Source organism: Trachypithecus francoisi, unplaced genomic scaffold, assembly GCF_009764315.1.
Source record: "Trachypithecus francoisi isolate TF-2019V2 unplaced genomic scaffold, Tfra_2.0 Lachesis_group2, whole genome shotgun sequence".
In the NCBI taxonomy this organism is placed as follows: domain Eukaryota; kingdom Metazoa; phylum Chordata; class Mammalia; order Primates; family Cercopithecidae; genus Trachypithecus; species Trachypithecus francoisi.
This window is the reverse complement of record NW_022681465.1, coordinates 149126930-149154505: the sequence shown is the minus strand read 5'-3', so window position 1 is coordinate 149154505 and position 27576 is coordinate 149126930. Positions and strand designations below refer to the sequence as shown.

At 41.8% G+C, this 27576-nt stretch overlaps 1 protein-coding gene across 6 annotated transcripts in view; it reads left to right on the top strand.

The window, feature by feature from the left end:
* ARHGAP26 (Rho GTPase activating protein 26) overlaps positions 1–27576 on the top strand; it is a 466537-nt gene that overhangs the window by 241217 nt on the left and 197744 nt on the right. For all 6 annotated transcript variants that reach the window (XR_004430020.1, XM_033180801.1, XM_033180796.1 and 3 more), the window contains exon 12: positions 4394–4430. Coding sequence is in view for 5 of the 6 variants with exons in the window: in XM_033180801.1 (XP_033036692.1) it covers positions 4394–4430 (37 nt within the window). In the remaining variant the exon portion in view is untranslated. The remainder of the gene's footprint in view (positions 1–4393; positions 4431–27576) is intronic.

Here is a 27576-nt window from a genome sequence, read left to right as displayed (position 1 = left end):
TCCCAGGTTTTAGAGTACTCTAGCTAAGCAGAACAGGTAGAGGTTAGCTGAAGCTGGGTTGTCGAAGGTGCGTTAACTGTTTCAGTCTTCTGAGGAGCCATAAATCAGGGCATTGTTCAGTGCCTGTTGTCCACTTGGGTTGCTCCTGGAGAGTTGGGTTCTATTCTGTTAAGATAGATACTCTCAAGAGGCTTACCTGAAAGCATATAAATTTGAAATTGCTAATCATAAGACAAAGCTATGGTCAAAGTGACCTTTCAGGACATTGCTCTTGCCTCTGAACCTCAGTCTGATGCTAGTGGGCAGCTATGAGATCTGTAGAAGAAGGATAACCCAGAGCAGACCGACCATTTCTAAAGGGTGAATTAGATGCTGTTAGCTTCTGTCAGTATACAAGGTATTTATGAGCCATAATACCAACCACTGGAGGGACTTGGTAGTGATATACATTTGCCACTGCCTAGAAAGGTAAAAGGGAATTATTGGCACATCCTTTAGAGGCAAGATAGCATAGTACACCACTGACCAGCTCTATGTCCTTACACAAACTGTGTAACCACTCTGGGTCTCAGGTTCCATATCTCTAAAATGTGAATAATACTAGACCTTATCCATGTGGTGGTTGCAAGGATTAGACGTTGCCATGTGTGGCACTTGGTAAGTGCCAGGTAAACAAAACCATCCTGCTTAGTGCTGTGACTGAGCCAGCATCTGGTTGCTTCCTCACCCTGGGCTTTCTTTGTTGGGCCCTGTAGTCACAACGTCCTGGTAAGCAGGATTTGTTAGCCTCATTTCAAAACTCATTCTCCTTGGCTCATTAACCCAAACCAGACAGAGATTAACGGCCTGGCCTCAGGGGAGCAGGCGGGTACATGTTTCTGGTGCCTTTGGCTCATTGATTATACTTCTCCAATTCAGGGAATGCTTGGGTGTTCCAGGAAGGGATCTCCTGAGACCCAGGAAACATTGAAAGACAGTAATTTGGCACAAATTCATCTCCTAATTAAGGAGGGCTGGAAGTCCTGCATTTTACTCTTCCTTCTGGATTTTGCCAGCTATAAATAGAAGCAAGTTTCCCTTGGATAGAATGTTTGAATTTACTGGGAGAAATGCAGGGATCAAGGATGGCTGAAAAAAAATACTTGCCAAAGTGTGGTCTTCTCTACTGTACTTCCCTTGCCCAACTTTCCAAGGCTAGTGAATGCCAGTCACCATGGATCTCTGGTCCTAGCTATTACACTGTGACCCATTTCACTCACAGGTCACAAGGCTATGCAGGATCGGATCGCTGCCCCTCTGCCCTATCCTCATCTCCTACCCCTCTCTGCATTGCACTGATTGCCAACCACACTGGCCTTCTTCCTTCAAATGCGATGACTTTTCACCTTCGAAGGACCTGTACTTTTTATTGACACTGGCCCCACATCTTCCCAAGGAGGTCCCCCTCATCAGTCAGGCCTGGCGGAAAGGTCACCTCTTCCGAGAAGCATTTCCTCACCTAAAGTCCACAATACACCCCCGCTTTTTTTTTATTTTAACTTTCTCCAGTATGCTTATCAATATTTGAAGTAATCATATTTGTGCATCTGCTTATTTCTGTTTTCTTCACTAATTGGAAGGTTTTATGAGAGCAGAGATTACAGATGTCTAGTTCATCTGTATCCCCAGTACCTGGAACATTGCCTGACCATTATAAGCACACAGTAAATATTTGTTAAATGCATGGATAAGTAAACGAATCACAAGCAACATGGGAAATTACTATTTAGGAGGTCTTCAAACTTTTCAAAGCTGCTATGCCCTTGTTCAACAGCCACATGAGTAAAATGGATAAAAGCCAAGGGAGGGGTCATTTGCTCTTAGCCTCTCTCCAACCCCTTTGGCAGTCCTTGTTTGTGCAGGTGCTGTGGGGCTCGATTTGGAAACCATGGTCTAGCTCAAGTTCATTTATATAGATGATAAAGATGCTGCTGAGGGATAATGGGCCACTGTGTTTCCTCTTTTAAGCAGAAATTACACAACCTCTAAGTCAGCCTCCACCTAGACTTGGTGGTGACTTTTGCCCTCCCCTTAGATTCCTTGAATGTTAAGCATTTCTTTTCTCAGTAGTAGAGTCCAGAGCGCTTGCATTGTGTTGTGCTGTTTCAGTATATTTCTTTGGCACAATCTCGTTTGATGTTCACAGCATCTCTGGCTGAGTTAGTCAGGAGAACCTATCATCACTCACATTTTATAGATGAAGAAATTAAAGTTCAGCAAGATGAAGTTACCGATGGGGAAGCCCAGGCTAGGATCAAAATCCTTTGACTCCTTATCTCTCGAACTTTTAGGTATATACATTGATGTCTTTTTATTCATTAGACAATCCTCTTTAAGTACAGAAACCTCTTCCCTTTTTCCTAATCTTTCTGACCTTTAATAAGTGGCCTGATAGCTTTAGTTTTCTTTAGAAAACTAATAATAAAATAGGGTGATTTGTTATATTTAGAGCTTGATAATTCAAAGACCTTCTTGGGTGACTCCCTCATTTTACAGATGAGGCAATAGATGCACAGAGAGACTAAGAGACCCAAAGATACAAAGCAGCAAAAGGGGCAAGTGGGACCTCTTGACCAGCCATTCTCCATCATATTTCTTAAGTAAAAAAATCCCTTTCTGGATTTAATGGTTCTTTTCCGAGGTGGTTGCCTTAGTTTCTTTAGGGGTTAAATAAGTGGTTCTCAATTGAGAGTGGCCATTAGAATCACTGGAGGGAGATATATATAATTATAATTTATTATATATAATATGTTATATTTTATATAAATATATAATTATATATTATATATAATAAATTATAATTATATATAATTATATATAATATAAAAAATATATATTATGACCAGGTTCACCTTATACCTTTCTATACCTACAGAACCTTAATAACGAAAGAAGGGCTTGGGTTCTATGATTTTTTTCTTTACTTAATTAATTAATTTATTTTAGATGGAGTCTTGCTCTGTTGCCCAGGCTGGAGTGCAGTGGCATGATCTCAGCTCACTGAAAGCTCCACTTCCTGGTTCATGCCGTTCTCTTGCCTCAGCCTCCCAAGTTGCTGGGACTACAGGTGCCTGCCACCACGACTGGCTAATTTTTTGTGCTTTTTAGTAGAGACGGAGTTTAACCATGTTAGCCGAGATAGTCTTGATCTCCTGACCTCATGATCCACCCCCCTCGGCCTCCCAAAGTGCTGGGATTACAGGTGTGAGCCACTGCTCCCAGCCAATTTTTTACTTTTCTAAAGTAGAGGTTTCATCTTATTTAATTATGACAGCATATCAGGGACGGGCAAACTGTGATCCACAGGCCAAATCCAGCCCACCACCTTCTTTTGTAGAGCCCATAAGCCAAGCATCATGTTTACAAACAAACATCTACGATCGACTTTATACGGAATACTAACTTTGAGCACCAATGAAGCTAAAGATCAACCTCTCTTAAAAAAGAAACAAAACATTCTTCTGATTAGTAGGCTTGCATTTCAGAAAATCATACTCAAATATTATTAGATTCTCGATTTTGTCAAAAAATGTATGAAAATTTGCTTTCTATCTTGTTGTAGAAGTAGCTACATAATGTCATTGATTTTGCCTCTTGGCTCACAAAGCGTAAAATGTTAACATCTGACCCTTTGCAAGAAAAACTTGCTGACCCTTGCAATATGCCATTGTCTCTTTTATATTGGGCATTTTCTTTTTCTTTATTGGGGTACTTTCCCTTTTTATGATTTATATTATTTAAGGGGTTTCTATGGAAAATATATATTCTCCTTATAACATTCAAATTTCTAGAAGTATGTAGAGTAAAAAGTAACAGTTCCCACTCCCCAGTATTAACAGTCAACGTTTCTGATGTAAAGGTCCTGACTTTGCCACTAACTAGCTGTGAGACATTAGTTAACCCCTCTAGGCTTCATATTCTCCATCTGTGAAACAGTGATAATAACAGCTCCTGCCCAACAGAATTGTCATGTTGATTATTTCAGATCGTTCATGTGAAATGCTTAGCACATTGCCTGGTGCGCAGTTCTTGCTTAACGATTTGTAACTAATTTTAATTTTTTTCTCTTTTCTATTTATGTACGCATATACATTTACTTGCTTTCTTGAAAAGAGGGAATTTTTTTTTACACAATAAAGTTGCACAGATGATTCTGATGCACACACACTTAAGAACAGCTAAAGTAAATACTGAGAAGTAGATAATTATTGAATGGGTTCATATTTGGGAGCCAGAAATTACTTTCTACTTCGTGGTACAAACTAGGGAAAATGAGGAAGATAATGGTTTTCTACAGTGAACCTATAGGGTGGTATAAAATGCACACAAGTGAATTTTTATTTTTATTTTCCAGGTCTACAACTCGAACAAAGACAGCCAGAGTGAAGGGAGTAAGTATGATGCTTGGGTAACCTACAGCCAGGGTTGGGAGTGGGCTTTGAGAAGTTGCTACTCCAGGCGTGAACCACCAGGCGGTGCTGTGGGCATGTTGGGTTGGCCCCAGTTCCTGAGTGCAGTGGGACATGCCTCCACCCCAACTTTCCACCGGTGACTCCACAGGGACGGTAAGTAAGCCTGGCTGGCAAGGCTGGAGTGACACCTTGCATTGAAATAATGTGTCACACTTTACAAAGCATTCTCGTGTACATTATCTCCTTTAATCGTAGGTCTTAAGACTATAGCTCATCACCACTTAAAAGTTACTTAATACAGTAATACTCAACTGCCCGAGAGCCTTATCCTGTGGGAAAGCCAAAGTTGCTTTTGCCTCCAGCACGGTCTCGCTCAAAGGACTGGATAGGCAATAACTATGTTAGATGATTTCTTAGTAACTCTGTTTTCTTTGTGGTCTATTGGGGGAGGAAAGAATGGAGATGAATTCTATGGTAACATTCTTCTCTGCTGGAAGTGTCCATGGGCAGCCTCTGTAGACCATAGTGCGTTTGCCCTGCTGCTGCCTGTAAGCACTCTGGTTAATCATGATTTCCAAGGGTACCTGTAATCTTGTAAAGGCAACGGGATTAAAATGAACCTGCTACTGGTAGAATGTTTGGGCTGATTATCTCCTTGGTGTATGGGAGAAAAAACAAAATCCTTCCAGGTTGCTGCAAGAGTACAAAGGAAATCCTGTCACCTTGCTTTGTAAAATCCACTTGAGAAAAAATTTAAAGGTAGCCCCACTGTGAATTCCAGTTGTGTTAGGAAAATCAGTAGAGCAGTGCCTCTCCACATGGACCAAAGGATGAAGTGTTTTTTGTTTTTTGTTTTTTTTTTTGTGAAAGTCATTATAGGACAGAGAATTTTTCCCCCTTTCTTTTCAAAATATAAGTTTTACGTGGGAGTTTTATATAAAATATTAAGTAATTTGGAATGTCTGCTGTGGGTAGGTTGAGAGGCCTTTTTTGAGAGGAAAAAAAATGTTCCCCCTCACCTCCAAAAAAAAAAAAAAAAAAATGAACAAGGGAAAAATTTCAAGTAATATGCAAGGAAACAAAGACATAATTCCACCCTACCCCACTCCCAATTAGGTATGATTGTTTTAGAGCACCTGAAGTCAACTCTGGCTAACTGAGGCAAAAACAACAGTAACAATAATGAAGGAATATGTAAGACTGTATGGTAGCTTGTAGTAAGGTCGGAGGAGCTGAAAAGCGAGGCTTGAGAATAGATGAGTTCTGGAGACTCAGGCACCCGGTGAGAAAGGGTCTTCTGGATAGTACGATAAAGCTCTAAACTGTTTGTAGTCTTTGCCTCACCTTTCTGAAGATTGAAATTCCCAGGCATCAAGTTGGTCTAACTTGGGTCCACCCAGGGGAAAACTGTACACTTTGATTGAAAATTTCAAGACTGCTGCAAAAAATGGGAGTAGGGTAGTTTCCCAGAGGGAAATCAGGGAAGCCATCAGGACCAGAGGGGATGGATGCCAAGTAGGCTACACTAACAGATACTCACACCTGGCCCCTCCTGGGACACACTGTAATAAAGTACCCAAAAGTGGTGGGGGAGGAGAGGCATATGAATGGAGACCTCCACCCACACTGGCCAGAATTTTACTTGTAACTTGTGACCTTATGAACCTACATCTCTCTATTTGGGATAAATCCCAATAGATTTGAAAGACCACCATGGTTCTAGTAGTGGGCATCCCAACTGGTTCTGATATTTCTTAAGGCATTTTGAGAATATGCTTTGGAAACCTGAAAAAAGTGACCACCCTCTAACCCCCCAATGGCTTGTCCTAAAGAAATCATTAGAGTGCAAAGATAGTTTGTATTTATTTGTACAAATAAGTTTATTGGGGCATTGGTGAAAATAGCAAAGAATGAGAAACAATCTAAATACCAAATAGGGAGCTGGATAAATAAATTAAGGAGTAGTACACAGCCTTTACAAAGAACCAGAGAGGGCTGGATATATTTGCAGAAATTGTGTTGATAGTATGTTAATGATTGAAATTTTAAAAAAACTAGGCTATAGAACAACATACCTAATAACATGCATTACTTGACCTCCCTCGAGAAAAGAATAAGACGAACAATTTTATTTTGGAAAATATAAACAGTTGTGACATTTTGCTTTTTGCATCTCGTTATTCACAGAGCAAAGAGAGTTGCTTGTCTTGGGTGTCTAATGATCCTTCAATCATTACCCTTTCATCTAGCACATAGGAGATAAAAAGATGGATTAAAAAAATTGGTCACTTTTGCCAGTGCAGTGGCTCACGCCTATAATCCCAGCACTTTGGGAGGCTGAGGCAGGTGGATCACAAGGTCAGGAGTTCAAGACCAGCCTGGCCAACATGGTGAAACCCCATCTCTGCTAAAAATATAAAAATTAGCCGGGCATGGTGGCACACGCTTGTAATCCCAGCTACTCAGGAAGCTGAGGCAGGAGAATCGCTTGAACCTGAGAGGCAGAGGTTGTAGTTAACCTAGCCAAGATTGTGCCATTGCACTCCAGGGTGGGCAATAGAGTAAGACTCCGTCTCAAAAAAAAAAAAAAAAAAAAATATATATATATATATAGAGAGAGAGAGAGAGAGGGGCTACTTTTTCAGGAGTCATTTAAATAGGAATTTTTTTTTAGGGTATTGATTGATTTCCAAGCTGGCAAGCCAGTGTAATGGTCTGGTATAGTGCTTCCTCACCCTTTTTTGGACCCTTTCCCACATGGTGCAGGTTCTTAGCTTCCCCTCCTTGCTAAGGTTGTTGTACTGTATCTCTTGATTGCAGTAATTTGCAATTTAATCGAAACCCATAGGGCTCATCTACCACAGGTGGCGCTAATGCTCGGGGTCTTGATTGTTTTGCCACACTCCTTCTGTTTGTGTCACAATCTAAACTCTTTTAAAGATATAAAGCCAATCTGATATGAATTTAAGAGCGAGGCATTGCTCTTCTTAACCAGATTCCAAATGTCTAGAGTCCAAATTCCAAATGTCCAGCGTTTTCCTTTCTAGGAAATGTTTTGGTGGGAATTTCAATGCAAACATTTTATCACAGAGCTAGAATGTTTTGAAGGAGCAGATAGCAAAAGGGAATTTCTGAATTCGTTGCTTTCATCTTGAAGTTTCTCTCAGGGCATACGGTGCCTGTGGAGTATAAGACAGGGTCATCAGTAATGTCTGTCAGCTGCTGGTATTTTCCAAATGACCCAGTTGCCAGAGATAGGATGGCAGCTGATAAATATATGTACATTTCTTTGCAGAGCCTTTTCTTCTCCTCTTTTTAATTCTGTGTTTGGATCTCAGGTTTAGAGAGTTGAATTCATCACACTCCCCTGTTCATGGCATGTTATCAGCACAGGTTTCTTGGTTCATTCATTCTTTCCTTGTGTTTCGTTTTATTTATTCATTCTCTTTTAGTTCTTTTTTCTAAAATGTGTGTCTTTTATCTTCCTGTGTTCTTAATAAATGGTGTTTTATTTCCAATTTTGTGCCCTCATCATTGTGTTAGGAGCCTTTCGTATTCCTCTGTGTCCTTTTATGCTGTGGCTTCTGATGACTGCATAATTTGTGGTACACAGCACTTTGTATCTGTTTTTGTAGAGATGTACTCCATCTCCTCATGCCTCCAACTCCTCATCACCACTCACACCACCACAGTGTACATCTTTGTACATGTCTTCCTGTGTGAGAATTCCTCTGGGATACACCCACCCAAAGCATTGCTGGCCAAAGGCTATGCATAGACTTCATTTAAGCACTCTCCTGTATTGTTTTCCAGAGTGGTCGATCCGCATTCCCAGCAACCCTATGTGCAAATTTCTCCATTCCTGCCAACTCTCACCAGTACTCAGCTCTCTAATTTTTTGCCAGTCTGATAGGTGTAAAATGATAGCTCATTGTTATTTTAATTTGCATTTCTCTGGTAATTAATAAATTTGAGCATCTATTCATATGCCTGTTAGTTTACTGGGTTTTGTCTTCTGTTAATTGCCTATTCATGTCCTTTGCCCATTTTTCTATTTCAGTTACCATCTTTTCTTTTTGATATGTAAAAAGTTCCTACTGATTCTAGATACTAATCCCTTGTTAGATTTAGCCAGTTTAAATATGTTCTCATCTTGTCATCTGTCTGTTAATTCGTGGTATCCTTCTTTGACTATAAAGTCTTTAAAGCCTTTTTATATATTCAAATCATCTCTTTTTTGCCTTCTGGTTTATGATTTTCAAGTTGTATTTTGGAGAAGGCCTTTATGACCCATGTCACAAAGATGTGTACCTATGTTTTCTTTTATTGGCTTTATGAGTGTGTCTTTCACATTTAAGTTTTGAATCCAGCTGATTTCCACCATGGTATGAGATGTTCCATGAAGATCCATTCTTATTTTTATCCATGGGAAGTGTTAGTTTTCCTGTCAATATCTACTAAGCTACCTATTCTTCCCTTGATTGATTTGTAGTGCCGGTGTTCTTGCATTTTAGGTTTGCATATTTTAGTTCTGTCTCTGAGCCCTTTATTCAGGTTTTTTGTGTAGCTGTTTTTGTCCCAATACCTCTCTGTTTTTAATAATAACTTGGAGGCAACTCTTAATATCCACTTATTTAAGTCTCCTCTATTCAGTCTCCTTTTTGAGGTTTGACTTGGGTATTTATGAGTCTTTATCCTTCTGTATAAATTCTAGAATAAGTTTAAGAAGTTTCTCCCAAAATAAAATTTTTCTTTGGGATTGCATTGAATCATACAGATTATTTGGAGGAAGTTGACACCTTTGTAATATTGAGTCATGTCTTCCAAGGGCTTTGAATGTCTTTCCATTTTTTCAGACCACCAGCGTTTTTTATGAGAATTTTCTTTTTCTGCCTAGAGATCATGTGTGCTCCTGGTCAAGTTAATCCCTAGATACTAAATTTAAAAACCAATATTTTATTTTTGCCAACCCTGCTACCTATGGGGACCCTTCCTGGGTTTGCTTCTAGAATGTCAGGAATCTGTATCAGTGACACCAGATTCTCTAATTGGTCAAACTCTTACCTAATAGAGAAGGGAAGGGGAAAAGGGAAGTATAGGTAATAAAGAAGAAGAAAGTATGATTTTGTTCTTCTTAAGCTTTTTTTTTTTTTTGAGGAAGTGATCACTGCCAGTGTCAGTCACCTAGTCATCTGACACCTGTCATTCATTCGCTCCTTTCATTATTACAGAGAACAAGACTGCCCTGGGCAAAAACCGTTTTTCCCATCTCACCCCCTGCAGCCCCGCTGTCTTTTTGTCTTTTTGCTGTTCCCTACCTTTGGGTACAAGATAGGGAATGTCTTTAGGGAGTTATAAGATTTACTCCCCAAAGACTATGAGAATTCGTTCATTTTTCTTTGTAATGAGTCCAACTTGGAAGCAGGACGAGAGGCCTGTTCTCAGCCCAGGCTGCTATTGTCCTGCTGTCCCACCTGAGAGAAGGTTAGAAAGCCGAGAACTTGTCAGAGAGAACACACCAGTCCAGTGCAAGGGAGTAAGAGAAGAGCAGGCTCTCATAGTGTGAGTTGGTCTTTTCCAAGTTTGACGTTTTAAATTACAAATGTCACTGCCTACTTAACTCTAAAAAGATTAGCTTGTTTACAGGAATGCTGCCCTCCCACTGCTTCTCCAACTGCTTGAAGGCTGAAGTCTGACAGATTGAGGCAGAGAGGGCTCAGTCTCCTAATCTAGACTTTACAGTGCCACTTTCCTCGATGTGGGTATTAACTTAGATTCCATAGGTTAATCGGGTTATGTTGAAAGGAATATGCTGAAGTTGCTGCAGGCATGCCTTCTCTTGCATGTCAGGACCTGGCTCAGCGCTGGCCATCTGGCTTTTCAAAATGGCATTGTGTGGTTCACTCCACTTCTCACTCTTGTTCAACATTTTCCTGTTACTCCCACCTGGATCTTGTGCTGGATGAGACCGCAGGAGTCTAGGCTTCCTGTAGCTCTTCCTTCAGTGAATGCCTCTAGAAGTTCTTGGACTCCTAGCTTCACGTGATCCTCCCATCTCAGCCTCCCAAAGTGCTGGGATTAGAGGCATGAGCCACCATGCCCAGCCTTCTGGGAGTTCCTAAGGGCAGGTGGCACTGAGATATGTGAGTACTGAGAGGTAAGGACACTCATAACTAGAACACACATCTGTCTCTACCTTTAAAGCTCATGTGATCTGCTGTGGAGGCTCAGACCACAGGGAAACAATAGACAGATGGCCCAGTTACATCGTGTGGGTGTACGTTATATTCATACCATCTACAGAAGTGCCCAGGGTGCAGACTACGTGCCCAGAGCTCATGGATTTGAGAGTGAGCTCAGAGTGGGATTCCATCTTGGTTAAAAACACGTAAAAAATGGAGATTTCCTCCTTTCTCTCCTCCCCAGAAGAAGAAAATATAACACGTCCTCTTTGCTTCCAAGTCTTAATCCTTTCTTTCCTTCCGGTTTGTTTTTAATCTAGTGTTTTTATAAGAATCATTTGTATTTGAATAAAAAATGCTGAAGAACTCACTGCAGTTTGCCAATTTGTCATTCACACTGGGAGGTAGGGAGAAGAGCAGTGATTAAAGAAGGAAATAGGAACTCATTGTAGAATATTACAGAAATACAGCAAAATATTTTGAAACATCCAGTCAGAACTCATTGGTAATATTATTCCCAGAGATATTTCCTTTTTACCTTTTTTAAATGATGTCTTGTATGTATTTTGTTAATGTTGGTATGAATTTTAATTTAACTGGCATTACATTGAATATACTTGTTGTATTTCTGCTTTAAAAAATTACAGACATTTTCTGATGTCATGAAATGTTTAGAAGTATCATCTGTCATGATTGTTTAATATTCTGTCATAGGACTATATCTTAATATGTTGAACCATTTACCATTGTTAGACTAATGTTCTTTCCAGGTTTTTGGTATTATGAACAACATTGGCCTATGTTATTCATAATAGCTTCAAAAGTTGTTAATTTCATCAGCTATTGGTCTTGTACATTAGCCTTTGTGCATATCTCAGATCATTCTCTTTGTGTAGATTCGGCCACATGGATTAGAGAGAGGGTTTGCATGGAGGATTAAAGTGTGGCTGGTGTAGAATAGCATCCTGGGTGTAGAACATGGGACAGGTGCTGCGCCTCTCTAAGCTTCCATTTCCTCTTCTGTAAAATGGGGATAATAATACCCCTACTTCATAAATTGATTGTGAGGATGAAAGTTCAGCACATTAATATTTGCACATTAGTTGGTAAGTGCCTAATTACTCTTGATTATTACTCTTATCTTCTGGCCAGGCCAGTTACTCCCACTACAAAAAGAAAAGGCCACTGGAAAGTTAAAGCCAGCTGGATTGGTAACACTGCTCTTGAAGGGAGGAAGACAACCTGCTACTGTTTCTCAGTCTTGGTGCTTTATGAGTGTTCATTTAATCCTCGTTCCTGTATTTCTCAAAGTGGGGTATGCACACTGCTGGTGGTACTCTAGGTCATTTGAGAGAGTATATTTTAAATTACCATTTAGATTTCTATATTTATTTTAATGTGTATTGTGGGGAATATAAGTACTCTTAAATCCCCTAATTTTATTTTATTTTATTTCATTTTTTATTTTATTTATTTTTTTGAGACAGAGTTTCGCTCTTGTTGCCCAGGCTGGAGTGCAGTGGTGTGATCTTGGCTCACTGCAACCCCCGCCTCCAGGGCTCTAGCAATTCTCCTGCCTCAGCCTCCCTAGTAGCTGGGATTACAGGTGCCCGCCACCGCGCCTGGCTAATTTTTTTTATTTTTAGTAGAGATGGGGTTTCACCATGTTGGCCAGGCTGGTCTTGAACTCCCGACCTCAGGTGATCCGCCTACCTCGTCCTCCCAAAATGTTGCGATTACAGCCATGAGCCACTGCACCCGGCCGATCCCCTGATTTTATAAATGTTATTGCTTAGCACAGGGGTCCACTTTCTTAGTAAAGGGCTGGATAGTAAATATTTTTATTTTTATAGGACTATTCAACTCTGCTATGGTAGTGTGAAAGAAGTCATAGACAATATGGAAATGAGCAGATGTGGGTGTTTTCCAGTAAAACTTTGTTTACAAAACAGGCAATGGGAAATTTGGCCCAGGGACTGTAGTTTATTAACCCTTAGCTTAACACAAGGTTAAGTTTTTAAAATTAGTCTAAATAGGATGGCATGCAGTTTTGACAGGGAGCATGAAAAGTGTCACACGATGGGCTGCCATTTGCACAAATGCTGTTCACGACAACTGAGTTTTCAAAGGAGCTCACAGGCTTAAAGAGGTCAAGGGGGCTGGGCACGGTGGCTCAAGCCTGTAATCCCAGCACTTTGGGAGGCCGAGGCGGGCGGATTACAAGGTCCGGAGATCGAGACCATCCTGGCTAACATGGTGAAACCCCGTCTCTACTAAAAAATACAAAAAACTAGCCGGGCGAGGTGGCGGGCGCCTGTAGTCCCAGCTACTCGGGAGGCTGAGGCAGGAGAATGGCGTGAACCCGGGAGGCGGAGCTTGCAGTGAGCTGAGATCTGGCCAGTGCACTCCAGCTTGGGTGACAGAGCGAGACTCCGTCTCAAAAAAAAAAAAAGGAGGTCAAGGGAGCACAGCTGAGAAGTAGCGAAGCTCATACTCAGACCCTAGCCTACGTGATCACCAGGGTCATTTTTTTCCGGTGACTCTTCATATGCTTGAAATCTTTGATCCGTTCTGCCGTCCTGTTCATATGTGGTCCACCCAGTGGGGCTGGAAGGAATTTCATCATCTGACTCCAACATCTAACCCCTCTAGTTCTTTGTGACTGAGGGGCCATCCCATATTCCTTCTTAGTGCACCACCTCATTAGAGCCCTTGGTGATTCGTCAAACACCTGTGCACAGGGTTGGCTTCCCAGGGTCAGACCCTTAGCCTGGCCCACCACTCTCCCACAGGGATTTGGCAACACAGCGTAACTCTTTATATGTTGTTTCTGTACATCCACTCATTCTTCTTTGGGCCTTCATTCAGAGCAAACTCCCTGATGGTGTTATATTCAGGTTTGCCTTGTTTTATGAGGACAAGATTGAGGACCAGGAGAGGAGATGGGGAGGGACATCATTACCATTGCTCTGTTTCCCGTTGTTGTGCCTCTGATTGTACATTTCCTTCATCTCTGTGCTTTAGCTTCCCTTGATCTGTAAAACAGAAAAGGAGATTTAGGCTTGAAAACTGTAGGGAAAGCCTTGATGGAATCGCCTGGGCCACTGTTTTTAAAAGGCTTCTAAAGCCTTCAGCCATTACCAAAAATCCACCGTCTCATGAAAGCAGCAGAGGGCAGAAAAGAGGATTTTTTTTTTCTTTTGCTTCTAGTCACCTTTGGCCTTTTGCTGTTAGAACACCCACAGTTGAGAGGCAGGAGGAGGCAGCCACCGGTAACCAGGATCCTTTTGGGATCAGAGCCATCCAGAGGCTGCCAGGTCTCTACTGGTCGGTGGCTTATAAATAGAACATTTCCCCTTTTAAACCTGAGAAGGCTGGAAGGCATTAATGGGCACAGTGGCCTGGCCTCCTGTGCACTGGCCCACGAGGCAGTCAGCTGAGTGCAGCATCCCCTCCAGCTTTCTCTCCAGGCCTGCCAGGTCTGAGCTGATAGAGGACAGACACTCTCCCTCCCTCCCTCGCCTGCATTCCTTCCAGCCCTCCTCCCCACATCCTTTTTCTTTCCCCTTTCTCCCTTCTCCTGTGCATGCAGTTTCCGTGGCCACCACTTCCATCTTCTGAGCCACAGTCAGGCGAGGTGGTATAATTCTAGCTCTCCCTAGGTGCTGACTTTCTACACCTCACTTTTCATTATGAGTTGCCTGTGCAACACAGTTGCTGTGGTGCATTGAGCTTGAATTATATTTAGTTGAGCTGTAATACCCCAGCTCTAGAATAGCCCTGGCTTGGAGGGCAGGGGGCTGGAGAGAGAAGAAGGGGCAGGAAACAGCTTGTTTTTGCAGAAATTTTATTATTTGGGTTCCCAGCTATTTTGTTTGATGAGACCCTGGCCTCCAAAGCTAGGACTGGTGGTGGTACTCCTTGGACTTGCCTGGATAGTCAGAAGCCTTTCTGCTTGTCCTAAAAGACACTTAACAAATCCACCCTCTCTCTCAGCTAGCTTTAGACTGGCAGATGCAGCCAGTGTATGCCTTTGCCATGGCCTAATATTCCCCTTTCCCTCAGTGACGTGGGCTCTGTACTGACAGCAGGCTGCAGCCTGAGCAGGTGTGAGCCACCCGTTGGCATCCCAGTTTGGGCTTCAGCCAAGAGACAGTGAGACTAAAAGATTTCCCCCACTGCCACCGAGTACAGGCTTCCAGTTATTATGGTTAATGTTTATTGAGTACATACTGTGGAGTGGGCAACATGTTCACTGCTTGATATATGTGATGTCATTTCATCCTTCTAAGAATCCTATGAGCTAAATGCTATTATTGACCCCATTTACAGATGTGAAAACTGAGACTTCATTCTGAGGGCAAACTTGGTCACTCCCTGCACTGATCAGAGTTGTCAGAGCCTGCAGCTCACATTCAGCATGTAAGACTGAGCAGAGGGTAGAGTAGTGCTTAGAAGTGTTAGCTCTGGAGTACTCCACACGTGGTTTGAAATCCCAGCCTCAAGAATTACTGAGTGTGTGATTTTGAGAAATTAATTTCTCCAGGCCTCAGTTTCTTTGTCTGAAGTTGGGAATAGTTTTAATAATTAAGTCTTGGGTTTTTTTGGAAGAATAGATGAGATGAGGATGGACATCCTTTGCTCAGTGGTGCCTGGTATTATCAGCAATGATTAAATGTTGCCCTTTATTCTTCTTATTACCAATAATGTCATCATTATCCAAAGCCAGAACCCATTTATGTAAAAGCATGGCGCTGGATGGTCTCTTTAAAGTTCCTCCAGGCATTGCCTTATTTGATTTTCGCAACACCTGCATCTTATATGTGAGGGGAATGGGTCAGAGAGGTGAAGTATGCACAACTTACACAGGCAGTTTGTGGAGACACCAGGGCTCAGATCTTAGGCTTTTGATTCTGAATGCTCTCTCTTTCCCTGCGCTTCCCTGCCTCAGTGTTTGCTGTGACCAACAAATTGTTCTTAGAGCATTTCGAGGTAAGAGGACAGATAGGTAAAGGCAGGAAGGTGACCTTGATGGGCAGAGGCAGTTGGTTCTGTTTGAAACACTTCCACCCTCAGAAAGCTGGTGATGATCTCTTTCGGTTGAGAAATCAGTGCAAAACCACCGGGCCTCAAGGCAGAAGGGAATTGAGGCCACTGTGTAATTCATTCTCAGGATGTCCAGATCCCCATGTAGGAGACAAATGGTCCTGATTAAGCTGGTCGGTGTTACTGCAGTGTGCATTAAGCCTTGCTCTTTCGCTGCTATTCTGATTTGGAATTTTAAGGTGGACTAGGAGATTGCAGGAGTAGAAACCCACAAAGAAACACTCCTTCCATGCCAGGCAGAAGTATAGTCCTCAGCCTGTGCTATGCAAGAACCCACGTGCTGTCACCTTGGATGCCTGTCTTTTGCCAAGAATTGGAACAGTCTTTAGAGCCTTCCTTAACTATGGCTGAGAGCTTGTAGGTTTATTCCCATCCAGGCAAAGATTTTTGTTTCTGTTCCTGCTACCTATTTTACTTTACTGTATGTCTCTTTCAGCTTATTTTTCTGTGTGTTTGTTTTCAAGAAACAATGAAAAAAAAAAGATGCCTTTGTATCTGGTAGGCTAGGGAAGAATATTCTGACTAGCAGTATTCTTGCTTTGAGGTCAGGGTATGAATGAAATCTCTGTCAAACCTGTTTGTCTCATGCTTCCAACTGCAGGGGCCCTGAACTCTAGAAGGTACCAGTATATGCAGCCACCTGTCACTATTCGAGGCTCCTGCAACGTGGGGACTTTTGGCCTGTCGGCTCCTGGTGTTTCAGCTGGTGAAAGCATGGATTGTATTTATTCTTTCAGGAAATATTTATTGAGATTAGGCATGAACAGGGCAGATTGTCTCTGCTCTTATGGAGCATATACAATGAAAAGAAATTGACAACAAAGAGTAAGCAAGTAGACAAAGGTGTAATTTCCGGTAGGGATGAGTACTCTGCAAAAATAAGGACCGGTGGATAGAGGATAAGGGAGAGGGGAGCGATTTTAGATACCTGGAGCAGGAAAGGTCTCTCTAAAGAGGTGACATTTGAGAAGAAACCTGAACAAAGGGAGGGAGGGAAGCGTGTCAAGAGTGGGTAGATGGAGTGAACAACATGTGCAGAGACCCTGAGGTGACGTGAGCTACTCATGTCTAGGAATATCAGGAAGGACAGTGGTGCCCGGATGGGAGAAGGCCCTGGGGGTGAGTGGTCAGGTAGGATGGGGCTAGACCATGTGAGGTCAGGAGATAAGACTGCATTCTTAGTGTGAAGAGAAGTCACTGGAGAGTTGTGATCAGGTGCATGACATAAGCTGACGTATGTTTTTAAAAGATGACTCTGGCTGCTGGTGGGGAATAAACTGTGCGGGGGTGGAGGGGACAAATTGAAGCAGTTGGGAGTCTGCTACAGGCAGTCCAAGCAAAGGATGATGGCAGCTTGGATCAAGGTATTAGCAATGGATATGAAGAGTAGTTAGATTCTGGATATGTTTTTAAGTTATTAGTGACAGGATTGGCTAATGGATTGGATGTGGTGTGTGAATTGGATATAGGGTGTGAGAGAAAGCAAAGATCAAGGATAACCTTACTGGAACAGAATATGTTACAGGTAGAATATGGTCCTCTCCCATCTCATTCTTCCAGCCAGTTTGAACATAGTGCCTGTTCTGAGACACATTAGGACTTGAGCTCCCCAATTTATTATTTTTGTCACCTTCATGATTTTTTTTTTTTTTTTTTGAGATGGAGTCTCACTCTGTCACCCAAGCTACAATGCAGTCGTACAATCTCGGCTCACTGCAACCTTTACCTTCCTGGTTCAAGCGATTCTCCTGCCTCAGCCTCCCAAGTAGTTGGGATTACAGGCACCTGCACTACGCCCAGCTAATTTTTTTTTTTTTTTTTTCAGTAGAGACAGGATTTCACCATGTTGGCCAGGCTGGTCTCGAATTCCTGACCTCAAGTGATCCACCACCTGCCTCAGCCTCCCAAAGTGCTGGGATTCTGGGTGTGAGCCACCACACCTGGCTGACTTTTTAAATACATACATATATATATATATACTACTTTTATTATTAATTTTCTTACTGGTTTTAAACCAATTCATTCCTTTTTTACCTCAGTTTATTTAAAAAAGAAATATATTATGCTATGTGTGATAAATCAGTAGACTTCTAATATTCATTAAAATAAATGTATAACTGAGAAATGTTTGTGAACCTCTTGGAATCATCCCATATACCAAAGTGGCACAATCCAGCATTCCATATCAAGATGCATAGCACTGGCAAATAGTTGTTGTCCAACAGGGAATGTGGTATAGATACTGGCAATTGACTAAATTAAGTCATTTTTGTTTGTTTTTGGTGGTAATCATTTTAATTGCTTAGTATATACTACAGTGTTTTTCCAAGTGGGTTTCTCACATGTACTGGTGGATAATTGCCGGGAGAGGGCCCAAAATCTGCATTTCTACAAGTGCACTCTTGTTCACTGGAGTTGAGAGCTGCTACTGGAATAGAAATGGCAGGATCCACAAAACTCGATTCCCAGCTCCCAGTTCCTTTCTGACTATCTCCAGCAGAAAGCAAAGAGTAGAAGAGGATGAGCCCAAGAGTCAGACTGAGTTAAATAAAATCTTGGTTCCACTACTCACTAATGCTATAATCTTACAGAAATTCCTTAACCTGCCTAAGCATCGGTTTCCTTTCTACAAAATAGGGATGATGATGATGATGATGATAAGAAAATGATGCACCTGTAGCTCAGAGCAATGTAGTCTGTGCTCAGAAAGTGTTAGCCACGGTTATCATTGCTGTTGTTACCACGTAACATGAGTCTGGCTTTCCTCATCATAAAAACTTAGCAGAGATATTGGGAAAATCAAATAAACTATAGTTTATTAATTTATTTTATAAACTGTAATGTATTATCCCTCATTACACTCATTAGTGTGAAAACATAGTAGTTATGAGTAAGAAGAGTAGCAACACTTACCCTGTGGGATTATCATAAAGATAACATGAACTTGAATATGGGAAGTATTTCATCAACTGGAAGGTTTTTCATTCAAATATGAGGATATAGTAACATCCTAATATTTGGCAATACTAGGTAATATTGGTAATGATCATTTATTGAGTACCAAGTAAATCCCAGCTGCTATACATTTCGTTTGACCCTCATAGCATCCTGTTGGGTTACCCCCATTATACAAGTGAGGAAGGTGAGCCTCAAAAAGGGGAAGCTAAGGTCATATTCAGCCAGAGGTGGCTGAGGCAGGGTTCTCATCCAGGTCTGTCTGGCTTTATAGCTCATTCAGTCTCCACTACATACACTTCTATCTGTGTGACTTTAGTTAATATTAAAGTTAGTTCATGCTCCCTGAACATACCAGGCAGGGACCAGAGAATAGTCTGGTGTAGGGCACAGGAGGCAGTGGAGTGGGATGGTGCATGGGGTTCTTTGGAGTGCTGATCTGGGATTAAAAATTGGATGTGGGTAACCCCCACAATAGAGAATGCACACCTGGATAATTAAGAATCAGTTGGCCACCTTTCCTGGGCCCCACTGAAGCTTCTGAGAGCTGTCACCATGAGGACAACTTTCCATAGCCCAGGGAGCCCTGGCAACTCTGGGGCTTCACATGATTAGGGGAAAACATGCAAGCCCTTCTGGTCTTCCTCTGTGTGTGTGAAAATTGAAAATTATTCTCCAGGTGGAATTTACGTTCATTTCAATGTGGGTGGTTTTCTCAATGGCTTTTAAGGGTGCTGAAATTGATTAAATTCAGAATGAGGGAGACCAACCAGACTCTCTAAAGAGCAAATCACATTGGAAAATTGAGTAAATTTCTGTGGTGAGAACATGCCCCTGAAGTGGTCTGCTCACAGCACCTCGACAATTTCCTGTATCCATCCATCCATCCGTGTTAGAAATCCTTTACTTCTCAGTTTTTTTGTTTTTGTTTTTGTTTTTTAAGAGGCAGGTTGCTCTTAACCTCTGTTAAGGCACTCTGTTGCTCAGGCTGCAGTGCAGTGGCACGGTCATAGCTCATTGTAACCTCAACCTCGTGGGCTCAAGCCATCATCCTGCCTCAGCTTCTTGAGTAGCTAGGGCCACAGGTTTATGCCACCATGCCCAGCAAATTTTTTTTAACCTTTTTGTGGAGATGAGGTCTCACCACGTTGCCCAGGCTGGTCTCAAACCCCTGGTCTCAGGCGATCTTCTTGCCTTATCCTCCCGAAGTGCTGAGATTACAGTAGAGAGCCAGGGTGCTCAACCTCAATCCTCTTGTTTTTATGCATAACCTACAGTGCTTCCAGCAAATTTCCATTTCTCCAACAAAAAAGGTTTGGTTTTGTGTTTTTCTTTTTGATCAAAGGAAAATTGAATCAGTTTCCTGGGGAAAAATTTCAGACTAGGAAAAACCTGTTGAATATCAGCTTTAGGGACAGCAACTCTTTCTAGTTCATGCTGAGGCTAATTCAGTAGATTAGCTCCTCTCCTTTGGATGAGGATTTCTCTCCCCAGGGTTTGGTTAGAATTCCAGGGATGCAGGTGTGGGGTAGTTTGGGGACATGTCCTAGTGTGCTGTTTTTATAGACTATATATATGTGTCCATCAGTTGACTTATACTATGGAAAGTTTTCTTCTATTCAGATAGGGTGATTTGGCCACTTCTTGCCAAATTTCTTGGTTTTCTGAATACTGAAGGTTGGAATTGAGCAACAGCCGGTCAGTGATTTTCAGAAGAGGGACTCTTGAGCCTGAGGAGTCAGATCTCATGGGTAGCATGAAGCTCTAGCAGAGAATACTTGTGTTTTCCAGGGGCTCTCTTGACCCTCAGGCCTCAGGCCCCTCTTGACCCTCATTTAGATGGCCAAGTTAGTGTAATACAGAGAAGCCCTCCTCTCGGCCCCAGCTTCACACCACATGCAGCTCAATGATGATAATGCCTTGATGGACAAAATGCAAAAGGTCTAAAAGTGTCCGGGAAAGCCTAAACTTGCTTTCGTCTCCTATGTTTCATGGCTTGGCTTGTGCCACTTTTGTTCTTCCTTTCTCTTGGGCCCAGTGGCATGCCTGTATTGATACAGGAAGGAAGGAAGTGGTTAGATCAGCCTATTCATTTCTTTATTTAACCTTTATATCATCACACAAAAAAATGAGAAAGCGGAGGACCAAAGGTTAAAAGGACTCGTCTACTCTCATAGGGTTTATATCAGTTGAAATTGAAAGGTCATTTTGACACACTGCCCCTCGGCCAGCTCTCTCTACCATTCATTCACTAATTTACCTATTCATGTATCCAAAATGAAAAATGACATGCGCATGCACAGACTTCCAGTTCATATCCAGTCCTATAGTTGATGGTGAAAGAGAGAGCTGTAGTAGCCAGTGAAGTAAATATACCTGGACCATCACCCTCATGAATGTGTATTCTAGTTTGGTAGACATTTTTCACAGAATCCCACATATCAATGTAAACTTACAGTGGTGCATCATAGTCTGAGAGAGGCTCATGGTCCTGTATCCGAGTGCACAATCGAGGCTTTAACCTAGGTGGGAAGGTCTGGGTGAGTTTCTTGAGGAAGGCGCACTTGAGTTGGGAGCCAAAGGGCTCCCATGCGAAATCCACAGTCTGTGGTGGGAAGAAAGCATGGTCAGTTGAATGTCCTTGAAAGACAGCCAGTGTGGCTAGGTGCTCAGAGCTGGAGCAGTGGCCCCTGAAGAAGCTGGAGGGCCAGGCAGGGCTCACTCACACAGAGCTTTGTGAACAAGTAAGGACTGGGATTATTCTCCCAAGGGCAGTGAGGTGCTGCAGGGAGGTGATATGCTCTGATTTTGTCAAGACCATGGGGGCTGCAATACAGAGGGCAGACAGGAACAAGAAGTGTAAGAAGACCAGCCAGGAGGTTAATGCAGTCATCCTGGCAGCAGATGATTGAGGTGGGGACCAGGGTGGTGATGGTGATGATGGAGAAACTTGGACAAAATTGAGGGGCATTAGAAGATACAATTGAGGGACTTGGTGATAATTTGGATAGAGGAGGTAAGAAGTAGGAGTGGTGCCCAGGGTGATACTTGTGATTTTGTTATAATTTTCCCACCACCTACACACCTCATTTTTTTTTTTTTTTAATACCTGGGAAGAGCCAGGGAAAAGTATCTCAGATGAGGTCCCAAAAGCTTCAGGGCCTGATGGTGACCTTATGGTTGTATAGCAGTGGCAATTATGCTATAATCCAGGTCTGTCTCCCTGGCTCACCAGCCTCCTCCTTTTATTTATTTTTATTTTTTCAGATAGAGTCTTGCCCAGGCTGGAGTGCAGTGGCGCAATCTCGGCTCACTGCAGTCTCTGCCTCTTGGATTCAAGCGATTCAAGCCTCCACCTTTTAGACAAGAAAATAATTTGATCATGCCTTATAGTGTATGATTATACCTTATAGTTGTTCTTTTAATCCCTTTGCAGTAAGACAGCTAGTCTCTGGATGTAACCTGCCTCCCTCCTCCCGGGGTTCATATCCTAGGCATGATAGCCCAAGGCATCCTCTTCCCGCTTCTGTGGTTTTCCCTAAGATTCTTCAAGGTTACTGAGCATAAACCCACCTCTCCTGTGTTCACATGTTCTCCAGAGAACTTTGAGAAAATGGGCTTTGCTACCCTAGCGTGCTTCTTTGTCTGAAAGGAGACAAAGCAACAAGGCTTCAAAGGTTGAAATGAAAGTTAAGAGGATGGCACATTTCTAACCCGGGAGGCCAACCTGGATATTTGGTGCAGGCTCTGCCAGGATTCATGATGAGACAACAGTTTGGGCGGCCTCTTGTGTACACTGAGCAGAGCTGAACCTGAGGCTGAGGGAGGGAAGTAAACCAGCCGAAGCCTCAACTGCAGGATGGTAGATGTCGGGCCTGGGAGCCACAGGTCCTGCGACAACTCATCGCAAGTCAAATTAAGGGACTAATGGAAGCCTAGTAGATATTTAATGAGAGATTATTGCTGGAGATTATAAGGATACAGAAATTGCTAATAAATCCCTGACCTTTTCTGAGCCTTGGCTCAGTGAAAGAGCTGAATCACCTGCTTGAGGGGATTAAGGACAGCCGCCTCCATCTGGCGGCCACTCAGACTTTTTCTGTCATTAGCAAACGCGGCTTGGTAGTGATAGTGTTCTAAACCTTTTAGTGGGAATTTGCTTTTCAGACTAGGAGATCTCAATTAACTTAGATTATATCCCTGCTGGGCAGAGATCAGGACTAATGATTTGGTTATGTGTGCACTATAGTCCTTATCACATTATGGTACTTGGTCCTTGATAAATAATAAAACAGTTGTTAATTATTAGTAATCTAATCATGATGTCAGCAGGAAACTCAAGCTGATAAGAGTAGAAATCAAGCTCTGTGTGTGTGTTTGTGTGCATGCGTGTACATGTGTGTTTGTGAAAGAGAAGAGACAGAGATGGGGTCCCCAGGCAGTGGGCCGTGTGATAATTTACACTAGTTCCAGTTTAGAGGTTTAAAGCAGTCGTTGCTAACCTATATTTCTTGAATTCCTTGTTGGGGAAACTGTTGTTTGAAAGAGATTCCATTTCTTAACACAGTGTTATCTGTTTATAGACTGTAAATAATTATCATCAATATGCAATTTTAATACATTAGAGGCTAACAGAGTTATCTTGAGCTCTTAATGTTTGACTTTGCAATATGTAAATATTGTATCCATTTGAACTTAGACAACTAAGATAAACTGAGAAACACTGGATTACACATATCATATGTAAGACCTTTATGTATAACATCTGTGTAAGACTTATTCCAAGAAAAGGAGTTTGCTGGTTTAAAACAAATTGGAGAATCTCTAACATTGGGAAAACCAAAGGAGGAACATTTATTCAGAGATTGAATGTGGGGTGTTTGCTTTGCTATTTCCCAAAAGAAGTAATCGTAATAGTGGGTAAATTTGTGATTATTTTCTGGATGTATTTGGAAGGGTCCATTTTATTCTTTTCTATTAAATATTATTTACCTAGAAAAGGATCCACTTCCTACAGTGCCACAAAAAAAGGTTCAAGGACTGATTTACCTCTAGAGGGTTATGTCCAGTAATTGGGCTGATGGCTTCACATGCTTGTACATTTTGACCACTGGGGTCATCACTGTCAGATCCTAGGTTGTTTTCAATTTTTCAAAACTTTTATCGATGTTCAGAGGGTAAAGAAATAGCCTTTGTCTGGGGCAGAAGTTCGTCGATGCCTAGAATAAGACCATGTTCACAAGCCTACTCTTAAAACATCCAAGTTCAGAATCCATGTCTGCAGCTCCCCATAGCACTGTGTAAAATGGCAATTCTTTCTCTCCCAGACTTCTTCGATTCTCATTCCTATGAAAAGATGATCTTAAGCACCTCTCAAAAGAAGAACTAAAAGGCTTCACCAAACTAATGAATCGTAGTTATAAACATTTTGGAAAACTCCTTTAGCACAAAAAGTAATTCCCCATCTGACAAATGCTATCCGGTAGGCTCTATTGTGACTACTGTATAAAGGAATGAAAATCCTCCCTGCACATGAAAAGATTCCCAACATTATTAGTCATTAGGGAAATAAAAATCAAAACCACAATGAGATACCTCTTGACACCCACTAGGATGGCTATAATAAAAAAGACAATAACAAAAGTTGGCAAGGATTAGGAGAAATTGGAACCCTCATACAATGCTGGTGGGAATGAAAACTGGTGCAGCTGCTTAGAAAACAGTTTGGCAGTTCCTCAAAAAGTTAAGCATAGAGTCATTCTGTGACCCAGCGATGCCACTCTTAGGTGTATCTCAAGAGAAGTGAAAATACCAATTCACACAAAGACTTGTACACAGATGTTCATAGTAACATTATTCACAACAACAAAAAAGTGGAAATAGCCCAAATATCCATCGGCCGATGAATGGATAAATAAAACGTGATATATCTGGACCGTGGAATATTATTTAACCGTAAAAAGAAATGAAGTACTGATGCTACAACATGGCTAAGGCTTGAAAACATTATGTTAAGTAGAAGGAGCTAGACATAAAAGACCACGTAGTGTATGATTCCCATTTATGTGACGTGTTCAGAATAGGCAAATCCATAGAAAAGGAATTCTCCCCACAGCTGGGAGAAGGGAAGAAATGGCTAATGTGTATGGGTTTTTGGGGGTAGGGAGGAGGGCAAAAATGTTCTGGAGTTAGATAATAGTGATTAATATACAGCTTTGTAAATACTCTAGAAATTGCTGAATTGTACACTTAAAATGGGTAAACTTATGGTATATGAATTATATACCAATAAAGCTGTTATTTTTTTTTAAATCCTTCCCTGGATTCCAGCAGGTATTTGGCCTCTGTATTATAGCTTGTTACTAAATTTGAAAAATGCCTGCTGCATGAGTTAATTGAGTTTTATTTGAAAGAATTATTTTGATTTGACTTTCAGCCTGTAATCAGAAATCTTGAGATGCCACAATGTGCAGAGCAAATACTTTATTTATACTGGGAAAAACAAAGGATTGAGTTAATAGGCTCCTTACCATTTTAAGGGAATAAAAAGAATGATTTGTATGGCAAGTAATCTGCAGGGAGAAAAACATTGTTTTTCTGTTTCTTTTCTGGTACTTTACTACTATCCTGGAGGCTGAGTGTGTTTGTAATAAGCATCACTAAGCAGTAACTGTGCATGTAAGTATAGGAACTATTAATATTTCAGTTTGGGAAGAGTTGTTTTAGGAATTAGCATTCTTTTTTAGTTTGATTTTGGGAATTCTTAGGGATTAAAAACATGTTTTAAAATCTTCAGCACAACTGACAATTGCAGAAACGTGGAACCAGCCCAAATGCCTATCAGTCAACAAGTGGATAAAGAAACTGTGATATATATATATGATGGATTACTACTCAGCCATAAAAAGGAATAATTAATAGCATTCGCTGCTACCTGTATGAGATTGGAGACTCTTATTCGAAGTAAAGTAACTCAGGAATGGAAAACCAAACATTGTATATTCTCACTCATAAGGGAGCTAAGCTATGAGGACGCAAAGGCATCAGAATGACATAATGGACTTTGGGGACACGGGGGAAAGGGTGGGAATGGGGTAAGGAACAAAGTCTACAAATAGGGTGCTGTGTATACTGCTCAGGTGATAGGTGCATCAGAATCTCACAAGTCACCACTAAAGAACTTACCCATGTAGGCCGGGCGTGGTGGCTCAATCCTGTAATCCCAGCACTATGGGAGGCCGAGGCCACTGGATCACCTCAGGTCAGGAGTTGAAGACCAGCCTGGCCAACATGGTAAAACTGCATCTCTACTAAAAATACAAAACTTAGCCGGATATGGTGGTGGGTGCCTGTAATCCCAGCTACTAGAGAGGCTGAGGCAGGAGACTCACTTGAACCCAGGAACCAGCGAAGGTTGCAGTGAGCCAAGATCATGCCACTGCACTCCAGCTTGGGCGACAGAGTAAGACCTTGTCTTAAAAAAAAAAAAAAATGCCTATGTAACCAAATACCACCTGTTCTCCAATAACCTATGGAAATAAAAAAACAAAAATAAAAAAGTAAAATATTCATCTTATCTAAGTTTACCCATATAATGCTAAGAATTAAAGAAAGATTCAATTTGGATTAGATCCAAGATGAGTTCAGGTTCTGCTCACTTCTCATATATTACAAGTTTATTACTTACCCTGAGATGACCACAAATGTCTATAAAATACTTGCTTTTCTACTTTCTGCCATTTTCTTTTCCACTCTGACCATTAAGTGGTAGAATCTCTTGTCCCACTGTCCTAACAAGGTCAAAGATGAACCCATTCTTTTTTTTTTTTTTTTTTTGAGACGGAGTCTCGCTCTGTCGCCCAGGCTGGGGTGCAGTGGCCGGATCTCAGCTCACTGCAAGCTCCGCCTCCCGGGTTCCTGCTATTCTCCTGCCTCAGCCTCCCGAGTAGCTGGGACTACAGGTGCCCGCCACCTCGCCCGGCTAGTTTTTTGTATTTTTAGTAGAGATGGGGTTTCACCGTGTTAGCCAGGATGGTCTCGATCTCCTGACCTCGTGATCCGCCCATCTCGGCCTCCCAAAGTGCTGGGATTACAGGCTTGAGCCACCACGCCCAGCCGAACCCATTCTTAAAGATTATCACCGGGTAACCAAAACATGGGAGTGAATTTTAGGGAATTTCCAGCCTTGTTGTCATGTTAGAAGTTTCCAGCCTTGTCTGGTTCTCTTCTGTGGAAGAAGTTGCTGCTGTTGATCATTTATTTTCGGAGTGAGGACCCTGTTGCCACTTGCTCATTTCCCCCTGGAGGATGGCCCCACTGCCTTCGTGCTGCTGCCTTAGGTAGTGTCATTGTTCTTGGCTGTTTTAATTTTCCTCTGGATCGTTTTTCTTCTTTTTTTCTTTGTTCTATTTTTCCTTTCTTCTAGTCACCTGAGCAGAATTATACTAAGCTCAGGGCCACATTTAAGGCAGTTTGATGGTATGAGCTCTAGAGCAGCTCTCCATGTGTTGGCTCTGCATCTTTAGTCAAGATATTTAGTTTTACCAAGCCTCAGTTTCTTCATCTGTAATATGGGCTGATTATAATGTCAATGTGGAGGACTTACTGGGATCAAGTGAAATAATCTATTTGAAGCACTTACCCAACATTTATAGACCACTTAATTTGTGCTTTTTGAAGGAGACCATAATTAGTTCTACAGCTTCTGTTAATAGCAAAACAATGTAAAGGTACCTATCACCCTATGCTGCAGTTTCTTCACCTATAAACTGAAGATAATTTTACAGGTTACTACAACTTGAGGTTACTGTGAGAGCTAATATGAGATAATACATGCAAAGCACTTAAAACCATACCTAGCATATGGAAAGCTGTCAATGCCA